General features: G+C 37.0%; 1 protein-coding gene across 2 annotated transcripts; it reads left to right on the forward strand.

Moving 5' to 3' along the window:
- Nucleotides 1-560: 560 nt before the first annotated feature.
- TMEM126B (transmembrane protein 126B) lies at nucleotides 561-11,671 on the forward strand. 2 transcript variants are annotated; one of them, XM_074304625.1, is made up of 5 exons: nucleotides 561-688; nucleotides 6,178-6,302; nucleotides 9,192-9,385; nucleotides 10,402-10,513; nucleotides 11,369-11,671. In XM_074304625.1, the coding sequence occupies exons 2-5, from the start codon at nucleotides 6,187-6,189 to the stop codon at nucleotides 11,547-11,549; spliced, it is 603 nt and encodes a 200-aa protein (XP_074160726.1). In that variant the 5' UTR covers nucleotides 561-688; nucleotides 6,178-6,186; the 3' UTR covers nucleotides 11,550-11,671. The 2 variants fall into 2 exon arrangements, with proteins under 2 accessions (XP_074160726.1, XP_074160725.1); XM_074304624.1 differs by lacking the exon at nucleotides 561-688 and adding an exon at nucleotides 1,694-1,714.
- Nucleotides 11,672-11,964: the final 293 nt, after the last annotated feature.

Consider the following 11,964-nt stretch of genomic DNA (forward strand, 5'->3'; position numbering starts at 1 on the left):
GGAAGATGGAAGGAAGTGCGGGTTAGGTTGGCTAGGAAGTCTGAAGTGGGAGGCGGGGTTCATGACTACGCCCCAGGGGTCCCTCACCCAAGCAAACACGGCGGCTGCTGAGAGAGGACGGGGGAACCTCTGTTTGTTGTTGCCCCCCACCAAGTCACTTCCTTTGCTGCTGGCGGTGGGGAGTGGGGAGCAGGTGGGAATGAGGAGAGAAGCTGACAGCGGAGGGCTCGAAATGTGGCCTCTGCCACGAGGTTTGGGAGACGCGAGACCCTGGGCTGGCTCTAGACTACATTAGCCAAGGGGGACTCAGGCCTGAAGGAAGGAGGGGATGGAGAGAAGAGCAGAAGCTTCATCCCGGTATAGGGAGGGGGGCTGAGTGCGGAGTGGTTGCCGGGCCAACGCAAAGTGGGTGGGAGCGATCCGCCCGCTTCTCCCACAGACCAATGAACGGCCGCGGTTCCGGGGCAGCGGAGGCCAATCTGAATCCGAAGAGAGGGCGCGGCTTTTGACCGTAGTGGGCGGGCCTCCATCCCCCTCGAGCTGGGACGGAGGCTAGAGGGCGGGGCCTGGGGCTAGAGCGCGGGACCCTGTGTCACGTGAGCGTCCAAGATGGCGGCTCCCAGGAGTGAGCTCTGGGAGTCTCAGTGAGCTGGCATCCGTGGTCTCTGCGCGTGGAGACGTACGCGAGGTATTGGAGAGAGGAGGGTGGGAAGGTGGTAGACGGCCTTAATCGTGGAGGATCAAGCCTTAAGCCTCACCAAGTGCTCAGAGTTTGTCTGCGAGGGAGGCGGTACGATCGCATCCTTATTTGTAGAGGACAGAGTAGAGACTCGGAGAAAGGGCTTGTTTTATTCAAGGTCACACTAGGGACTCATCCAGGACACGTGAGAAACGCTTAGTTTTTAAAAAACATGTTTGAAGGAAAAAAAAAAAACGTGTTTGATGAGCTGCCTTTCTAAGTAATAAACTCTTCCTCCCTGGTCATAGTATCATAAAACTGGAGTTAGAAAGATTTCAATCTCCTCATTTTACAGAGGAGGAAACTGAGGCCCAGAGAAATTAAGTGATATATCTAGGGACAAACCGACCCTGAGTGTGTTAAGGGCAGGAATTGAACTCATCCCCTTGACTGCAAGCCAAGTTCTGTCCACAGCCACATAGCTGCCTCCGGGATGTTCCGCAAGCCATCTGGGAACCACTTGTCTCAGAGGTGACAGAAGGGATAGTGTTTTGGGGAGGATCAGTTAAGTGATTCACACATTCAAAACCCAACCTCAGACATTTCCTAGCCGTGTAACTCTAAGCAAGTCATTTATTTGCCTCAGTTTCCTCATCTGTAAAAAAAGGGGATAATAGCAGCTACCTCCCCTTCACCCCCGGTTGTTATGAGAACCAGACAAGATAATTGTGAAATGCTTAGCACGATTCCTGGCACACAGTATGCATGGTACAAATGTTTCTTGTTGTGATAGAAGTTAGAAAAGTAAAATCGAAATTTCTTTAAAAAGAGAAATTAAACTAGGTGACTGCAAAAGTTCTGTCTAACCCTGAGGCTGTGTGATTCTCTTGATGAGCTGTTAAATCCAGGCAAATTTAGCATAATAGAAAAGTGCCTAGGTTTATAGTTGGCAAACATGGTTCAGATCCTGATCTTGTACACTTTAGCTGGCAATCCACTTCTCTGAGCTTCAACTTCATCTTCTGCAAAATGAAGGTAATACCTCTTATGATTAAACCACAAATCATTTTGATTTTCATATTGTCCATGAGCAGTAATGGTGTCCCTATAACAACCTTATTATTCTGTTTATCCCATACAAAGTTTGTACACATTATTTTCATGTTTCATCCTCCTTTTAGATTGTTATCTCCCTTTTAGACTGTGAACTCTTCAGACAGATATTGTCTTTTATATATTTCTGTATTCCTTATGCTTAAAAAAGTACCTGATATTTAGTAAATGTTTATTGATTGACTTGCAGTAATTCAAGATATAGAGAGATAAGGACCTACTAAACCAGAGGGGTGATAGTATGGGAGGAGAGATATGAGATGTTAAAGTTAGAATGGACAGGATTTGGCAACAAATTAGATATGGAAGGATAAAAGAAAGGGAGAAGTTATGGGTGACATAGGTTTAAAGCCTGGGTGACTGATTATTAATAAATAATGTCCTTGATAATAAAGGACAGTTCTGAAGAGAGGAGAGTTTGGGAGAAAAAAAAAATCAGTTCTATTTAGGACATACTGAGTTTTAGTTATCTACAGGACTTTTCTTCAAAATGTCCAGAAAATATGAGGGTTAGGGTTAGGAGAAAGTTTAGGGCTGGATAAATCTGAAAATCATCTTTGTAGAAATGATCACTAAAGCCATGGGATCTGATGAGATTCTCAAGTAAAATAGTGTAGAGGGAAAGGATAAAAGGGCTCAGAATAGAGCACTGAAGGACACTCATGGTTAATGGGCATAATCTGACTAAAGATCCAGGAAAGGAGCTGGAGAATGAGCAATTGCACAGGTAGGAGGAGAACCAGGAAACTAGTATGTGAGAAAGGTATTACAAAGATACAGGTCTTCCTAACTGTAGGAAAGTTCCCTAATCACTATACCAAACTGCCTCATACGATGTCTTTGTGAGTCTTTAATTAAAAAGGGAAAGGGAATTGTTATTTTTTGAAGACTAAAATGTTAAAGCCTATATAACTAACCTTTAATACTTGGGAGGAGAATGTGGTGAAAGAACAAAACATTATTATAGAAAAGAAGAGTGAGGAAATGAAATAGGTAAGAAAGAATAAATGAAAATTTAAGTACTGAGTTCATAAGGAATTGGTATATGATGTTAAATAGACATATATAGAGAGTGAATCTGAAGTGAATTTTCATCCTGGCATTGTGGAAACAATAAATAATAGCATGTGTGTGTATATAATTGTGTGTGTTTGTGAAATGCCTTACAGACATTTATCTATACATATATATCTAAAAGGTATATACCCTGAACACAAATAAATTCAGGATAGTTTGATACAGAATAGTTGCAATTCTGGAATGGTAGGGAAGATTTCTTAGGGACATGTCATCTGGATTGAGCCTAAGTGGCTCCATGTATTTTGCTAGAGTACCTTCTAAAAGCAAGTGTTACTATGAGACCTCTCCAGAGTCTTCTCTTGGATAAGTGCTCTCTTTCCTGCCTATGAACATTGTATTGCCTTTAACAAGCAGTTTCTTATATAAGACATTGCACATGACATACCAGCATTGTCCTAGTTCTATTTCCTGCAGGCTCTTCAGAATCTTTTTATGTCCTTACTCTCAAGTCCAATTTATTTTTCTACATATAGACATCCTTTGATTTAAAATATATAATACTTTTCTGGTTTCCCATTTTAGGTCCTTGGCCTTTATCAAAATTCTGTTCTGCCATTATCTTCATCTCATCTTTTTTTTTTCTTGATGGATTTCTTTATCCAAAATCTTTTTCAGCAGCATAATATTCTCTACCTGACAGTCAAGGCAAACAGGTAGAATTTAAAGTAATACTCCTTTTTCCCCTCTCCCAAAAAAAGAAACTAACAAAATTTTACATAATAAAATCCTAGAGACCACAGTAGAAAGGAAAAAACTATTCAAAATAACTACAAAGTGCAAAAATATTAAGGGATCACCCTACAAGATAGACAAAATACTTATATATAATTAATTCCATGCAAAATGTTCCTTAAAGATATAAAGAGCTGGAAGATTATTCAGTGCTCATGGCTAGATCATGCCAATATAATAAAAATGTCAATGTGACCAAAGTTTAATTCATGCTTTATACAACTTAAGAAAATAGTAATAGAATCCAATCCATTTGAAGAAACAAAAGGTCTAGAATAAAGGAAATCATATAAAAGGTCTGACTAAAAGGGAAATAGCATTTCTAAACAGTTGACTGTACTATAAAGCTGCAGCCAACACAACCATTAGATATTGCTTAAAAAATTGATCAATGGAACATACACCAGTATGTCAAAAAAAAAAAAAAAAAAAAAACCCCTGAGGTTTCACCATACATGCAGCAAATTAGCAAAGATGCCAAAAAAATGGGAATAGTGTTGGAGGAAGTATGGGAAGATAGGCACTCTGGTGTATAATTGTTAAAGTTGTGAATGAGGACTATGAGTTTGAAAAGCAATTTGGAATGCCATTTCTAGGGTTCAAATCTTCCCAGTTCTTGATGTTAAACCATTTGACAGCACCAAGGACTTTAGTGGCAACAATGTTCTTGTCTGGGTCTTGAGTGGCAGGGACTGTAATCCCTGCAGGAGCAGTAAGTAGTCTGACTATCTCATAGAGGCTGCTTCCCAAGATAATGGTTGAGGGCAGCAGGCTGGAAGCACTTTCATGACAAAGTTCTTAGGTTCTGGGTCCTGGCTTGTCTCTATCAAGGTCTAACGAAAGGTGATGATGGTACAGAGGAGGGTAGGAGGAGGTGGGAGGTTTTGACTTGTTGCCTCCCGTCTTCTTCAGAGTCCATTAAAGGAGTTTATTGCTGATTCAGGTAGGCTTTTTGCCTGCCCTATATGTGGCAATTGCAGGGGGGGGGGGGTTGTTTCCCTGGGTGATGGCTATAAAAGTCCAGGCTGGAAGCATTCTGGGGGATGCTTATGCAAAGAAAGTGACTTGATTGCTGGGGCCACATCCTTTTACCCAGAGTTTTCACTATAAAGCACATGACCCAAAAAGCCAGTGATAAGAAGAATGTCCCTACATATGCCTAAAAATAATTACTTTTCGTATTAGCAAAGAATTGGGAAAAAAGTACTCAATAAATACAGGAATGTCATGGAATATTACCATGTCATAAGAATTGTTGAATATGAAGAATACAGACAAATATGTAGAGACTTAAGTAAAATACAAACAGATCCTAGGAAACAAAAAATAAACATAATGAAGATACCAGTATAAATGGACAACCATCAGTATAAATGGACAAATAATCAAAAGTGGATGTTGCAAAATTACAAATAATACACATGGCTCCAGAAAAGAGCTAATAGATAACATCTCCATCCACTATTTTGAAAAAATATAAGAGCCATGGTTTATGGAACTTTGCTTATACTTTCAGACTTTTTCATTGTATTGATTGGTTTTGCCAATATTTTCCTTTTGTTCTTAATGTTTCCTTCATATTTTAATATTTTAAAAAAAATTTGTTGTGTAAGAAATTTGAGGGAAAAGAAGAGGGATATTGGGAGAAATTTTGGCAATGTTAAAACAAAAGATCAATAAAATTTTATTTTTTAAAATAAAATGTACACGTGGCTCTTTTCAACAGCAAGGTAATTCAGGCCAGTTCCAATGGGTTTGTAATGAAGAGAGCCATCTACACCCAGCGAGAGGACTGTGGGAACTGAATATGGATCACAACATAGTATTTTCCCTCTTTTTGTTGTTGTTTGCTTGCATTTTGTTTTCTTTCTCATTTTTTCCCTTTTTGATCTGATTTTTCTTGTGCAGCTTGATAATTGTAGAAATATGTATAGAAGAATTGCACATGTTTAACCTATATTGGATCACTTGCCATCTAGGGGAGGGGAGGGGAAAAATTGGAACGCAAAGTTTTGCAAGGGTGAATGTTGGAAATTATCCATGCATATGTTTTGAAAATAAAAAAGCTTTAACTAAAAATAAATAAAATAAAATGTGCCCCAGGTTTTTGTTGTTTCCCACCTTACTAAATTATAAAATAATGCTGTCTTTTTCATGTCTGATTCCCCCTTCCTCTCATGCCAACTATTTTAGCTGATTGTCTCTGTTTTGCCATATAATCTTATCTGGACTATAGAACCTGTCGTCAAAAGTTAACAAAAACTTTTGTGTGAGAAAAAGAACATCAGAAACTACTTGCTACATTTTTCTAATGTTAACTTTTTATGTTCAGTTTTTTTCCACACACCAAGAATGTTTCCTGCTACCATTACCAGTATGTTTCCATTATGATCTTTATGATGTGATTGATTTTTTGTGATTTGAAGTTTTAGGTGGGCTTAGCATAGTTTTAATTTCCTTCATCTTTTTTTAAAAAACTCTAAATTGTAAAGCTGGATTAGACTACATGAGAGAAGCCTATTTTGCCTTTAGCCCAATAAAGTATTCTTTTTCTATGTTGCTGTGTTTTTCAGGGCCATAGGATGGCAAATCATATGTATATTCAGTCAAATACTTCCCCAGAAGAAATAAAACTCAGAAGATCAAGAACTGCTGATATTGTGGAAAAAAATTTGTGGCGTCTTACCAGAACAGAACAGTAAGAGATCCTTGTTTATGGAATTCTCTCTTCCCACATTCTCTGTGGTATTGATTTGATCTATCACACTTGCCACTTATTTACTTGTAAAAACAGAGGAAGAACTTTAATAACTATTTGTTATGGCCCAGGGGGAAAAAAAGGCATTATTGTTCATGGAGAAAGATAAATGCTCAGAGAGTTCATTTTCCTAATGTCCTTCTATTATACTAGTTCATAAACTTTAAACTTGTAAAGAATCTTAGAGATTTTCTGAGAAGTAATACTTTTCAGGTAAGACCTGAGAAGGAGAACAGAAGTACAAGCCTAAGCCTTCTTACTCCAAACTCAGTGATCTCTCAGCTCTTTCGTGCTGCCTCTTATTTGGAATTAAACTTTGGGCTCAGGATTGTTTTCCTGCTCAGAATTGAGTGTATCCCCAAAAAGCCATATGCTACTAATATTATATATGTTGTTGTATAATAATAATAGCATTGTTATTGCACTCAGAATTTAAAAGCTTCCTACAATATTAACTCATTTTATCTTCACAATAACCATGCGAGATAGGTAGCTATTATTATTTCCATTTTTATAGATGGAGAAAGGCAAGCAGAGATTAAGTGAATTGCTCAGTGTCTCACAGCTGGAAAGTGTCTGGGGTTTCATTTGAACGTGGATCTTTCTGAATTAACTAAGAGCTAGGACTCTATCCATTGCAGTAACTGTCTGCATCTTTTGGGAGGAGAGGGGAGGGCAAGGCAAATCACTTATGCCCAAGGTCACACAGCTAGTAAGTGTTAAGTATCTGAGGCTGGATTTGAATTGAACTCACATTTTCCTGACTCCAAGGTGGGTGTTCTATTCACCTTGTCATCTACCTGCTCCTTCTTTTAAACAACTTAAACAGATAAGTGCTTCCTATGTTCCTGACCCTGAACTAAGCCTTTTGTATGTGGTTCCTATAAAAACAAACAAAATGGTCCCTGCCCTAAAGAAGCTTAAATTCTAATGGAAGGAAGCCAACATTCCTGGGGAGATTGCAAAAATAAGTCTCAAGCCTGGTTCTGCTAAGATAAAAATGGGGTGTCATGTCAAGAAGCCTAAGGCCACTAAGTCCATTCTTAGTCATCCTTGGAGCATCAGACTTTGTATTTGGTAGATGTTTAAAAATCTTTTTTGAATGACCTCAAACTCCATGGTAAAAGTCTTTAGTCGATGGACAGATGATTTCAATTTCTAGGCTAATAAAACTCAAGAATGGACTCAAAAGATCGTTATAATTGCTGATTATGTGCCCTTGTTAAAATCAGAATGAGAATGTGGCAGAATTATTTTTGTGCTTTATCTTCTCCAGTAGTTTCAGGATAAATACAATAGAACTACACATTCATTTGATTTATCTTGTCAGATAGCAGTGGACCACATTTTCTTAAGTGTGTCTGAACTAATCAAGAATCAGTGATTAAGATAAGGAGGATATTTTTGTAATTTTGTCCATGCTAAACTTTCTCAGTATCCATTTGTAGAAGATTTTTTCAAAGCAGTTAGGCAAACAGAAGAAAGCAACAGTAAGACCCTATAATACCATACTTACAAGGCAGTTGAACCATGGTGAATTATAATGATTGAAATGGACAATTTCAGTTCTTGAGAATTAAAGAAAACATCCATCTTCCTCTCAAAGAGGATGGAACTATGGATATTAGAACTTTATTTCATTTTTTTCTCTCTTGATTGGGTTCTGAAGGGTTTCTCCATCCCAGGCAGATGGAGAACAGTACCAAGGGGTTCAGCATTCCTGGCACCATGGTGGGCAGCAGGGGGAACTTATATAGAGCCCATCCTTTTAAGTAGCTGGCTCTGCTCAAGGAGAAGCTTCATTTTAGCTTAGAGTGATAGATATTTACTAAATCCCCATTTCTGCCAGCCAAATCATAACCAAGGATTATTTGTTCAATCATCAAAACAGTTCTGGAGTTCAAGATTCCCCATTTATTAATTTCCAAGGCTCTTCTGTTGGTTATATGCAGTTGAGCAGCTAGAAAATAGTCAAGTGCCCTGAGTAAACACATTGACTCTATCTATAGTCAGCGCTTAATGTTTTTCATACATATATAGTTTGATTTTGTCTTTGAAGGTTGTTCAGTCAGCAGAATTATTAAAGCCTGTCAAAACTTTTACACAATACATCGAAAAATAGAAAGTTGGCAACTTAAGGGAAATGACTAATATAAAAACAAATCAGCAACAAGTCAATAAGCATTTAGTAAGCTCCTACTATGTACCAGGAACTCTGCTAACCCCTGGGATATAAAGAGAGATAAAAACAGCCTCTACTCTCAAGAAGTTCACAATCTAATAGGGTAGGCAAAATGTGAACATCATTTACAAATAAGATATATGCAGAATAAATTAAGGAGGACTTAGAAAAGGTGTTTTGTTGTTGTTGTTTGGCAGAAGGTAGAATTTTAGTTGAGAATTGAAAGAAAGTAGGCAATCCAGAAGACAAAGATGAGAAAGGATATTATTCCAGGACTAGGGATGTAGTCTTCTGTAGGAAGAGAGGTTTATGCCTAAGATAATTACTGAGAAAGTTTAGCAAAGACTTTTCCAAATGAAGCAGCTATTACTTTGCTTAACACTATATAAGTCTAAATACTTTTTTCAGATGTTAGGAAACAAATTTATAATGATGATAAAAACTTTTCATATGCTTTAGGGCCTGGTAAATTTTCTCTATATTAGGTCTTATCTATCACTTTTGAAAAAGACAAATTGAGAATTATCACTGTTAGAAAATCAATAAGATCTCCTTTTTGTAATCTAAAATCAAAAATTCTCTAATAGAAAAAAAATGTACTATTCTTGACTTACTTTTGTTCTTTCTCTCTTTACTTTTCTTGGTAGACACACATATGCCTATGGATCACTGTATTTGGGAACAACTTCAGCTTTATGTGGATTATTTGCAAACCACCTTTTCAGGCATTGTATGAAGGTTAAACAGCATCCTTTTAAAACTTTTGTGCCGTTGTCTGCAATTCCATTTTTGACCACTGTAGTGACTTATAAGTTTCTTGTAACAGATCCCATAAGTTCTGGTGAGTATACATTTAGGAATGCTTAATTTGAGAGCTACCATCCCAAACAAAGTTATGTAAGTAGAATGCCAAAATTTTATGCATTCGGGGCATTTAGCTTAATATACATATAGGGTATCCAAAAATACCTTTAAATAAGCTATTAAAGCTTAACACAGTACTTCAAATTTTGAAATATCTTGAATGGATGGATGGCTGGATGCACTTATCCCTGTACCTGAGCCTTTAAATTTTTATCAGTTTCAGAGTGTGTTGGTCAGCTAATACATAAAACTTCCAAATTATATAAGTGACTGGCAAAAATCATGAATTCCATGTAATTGTGGTCATTTTATATGCTAAGGAAATTGCCTGCCTAGAGCAGGACTTTTAAAAAGTTTTTCCACTTGGAATCTTTTTTTGCTTGAAAAAATTTTATTTGATTCCAGATATATAAATATATAAAATAGGTATCCAAATCAGAAACTTACTAATAATATGTCATAATTTTGTGGACCCCCCCACATGGGATAGAGAGCAATAATAAAAGAAGCTAGGAAATAAAGGACAGTATGAAGTAGAGTTGAGACTTAGAAGGTTTAGGAAAGGAAAAAAAAAAAAAGCTCCTTTTGGTCTGCTGAATCTTTTATGTGTTTGTAAAAATGCAGTTATACAGCTGCTCTTTAATGGGAATGTGATCTATTCCATGAGTCCTGCCCCTGCTTCCCTAGGTCTCTACACTCATACTCCCCATCTCAAGCTGGACCTCATTATGCCCAGTGTATTTTTGTGTGAATTCAGCTTTTAGGATCATTTCTACCTTGCCTTAGACATTTAGCCTTAGGCTATTCTTGTCATGGTGCCAGCCTGTACCAGTTTAATAAAGTCTTCCCAGGAAAGTGATCATCCCTTTAGGGTATTTATTTAACCTCAGCTATACATTTAATAGAGGAATGGAAGATGGAGATATCTCTCAATACAGGTAACTAAAACTCATTGCACACGACTTTGCTGATGTATACATTGTTATATTCCAGGTGATTTAACCGTGGACATGAGTATCTTGAGAGGTGCTTTTGTTTCTGCATTATGTGGTATCTTTCATCCCTCTGCTATGGCCTTTTTAAAAAATGGGCGTCTGGCAGTCAAGTAAGTCTCTTTTTTCATTTTGTTTTCTATCTGTCCTCATTCTCTAACAACCAATTACATCATCTTTAATGAAAGGAAAATATTTTTGCATTATAAATTGTTAAATTTAATTTACATGATATACATATATACTAAAAATAAGCCACATGAAGAAACTGAACACTGAATGGATGCCCATCAATTGGAAAATGGCTGAATAAATTATAGTATATGAATATTATGGAACATTATTGTTCTGTAAGAAACGACCAGCAGGATGATTTCAGAGAGGCCTGGAGAGACTTACATGAACAGATGCGAAGTGAAATGAGCAAAATCAGGAGATTATTATACATAGCAACAAGACTATACGACACTCAATTCTAATAGACATGACTCTCCTCAACAATGAGATGATTCAGACCAGTTCCACTTGTTCAGTGATGAAAAGAGCCAATCACACCCAGAGAGAGAACCATGGGAAATGAGTGTAGATCACAACATAGCATTCTCACTCTCTCTGTTATTATTTGCTTGCATTTTGCTTTCTCAGTTTTTCTTTTTCTTCCTTCTTGATCTGATTTTTCTTGTGCAGCAAGTATGTATACATATATTGGATTTAACATATTTAACATGTATTAGACTACCTGCCATCTAGGGGAAGGGATGGCGATAGGAGGGGAAAATTTGGAACAAAAGGATTTGCAAGGGTCAATGTTGAAAAATTAACCATGCATAAAATTTTGTAAATTAAAAAAAATTTTTAATAATAATTAAAAAATAATAATAAGCCACATGGTAGGAGTAAGCTATTTTGACAAGCTATTTGTCTTATATGTTTACAGGGAAACTGATCAGTTTTTTTTTTTTCTTTAGGTTTGAAACTGTTCCATTACCTCCAAGAGGAAGGCATCTATACCACTGGACTTTACTTTGTCAATCAGCTGCAAAGCTAATGGTTATTCCTATGATCCTGCAGATTGTGTTTGGAGCACATCTTGCTTCCCTGCAACATAGAATATGTGACAGAGTACTTGAATTGCTTGAACAGGACTGATTTAAAAATTAAACTTATAATGTATATGATTTGGTTTGGAGTATTTCATGAAGAGCTAAATATAAATCATAAGCAACATAATGTGTAATAGATGTTCAAATAAAAATTATGTGATGTTCCCTGACTAAAATACAGACTCCATGAAAGGACTAAAAATGATAATAATAAAAGCAACAATATGTCGCTCTTGAGTTTTACAAAAAGTTTTGCAAATATCTCATTTCATTTTCACAATAAACCCATGAGATAGGTGCTATTTTTATCCCCATTTTACACATGAAGAAACTGAAGGTGAGAGAAGTTAAGTGACACGTCCAAAGTCACATCTATTAAGTGTCTGAGTCTAGATTTCCATTCATATGGTTCTTGACCCTAAGCTTATCACCCTATCCACTGTATTGCTTTTTCATGTATT

This window comes from Sminthopsis crassicaudata, chromosome 3 (assembly GCF_048593235.1).
Source record: "Sminthopsis crassicaudata isolate SCR6 chromosome 3, ASM4859323v1, whole genome shotgun sequence".
In the NCBI taxonomy this organism is placed as follows: Eukaryota; Metazoa; Chordata; class Mammalia; order Dasyuromorphia; family Dasyuridae; genus Sminthopsis; species Sminthopsis crassicaudata.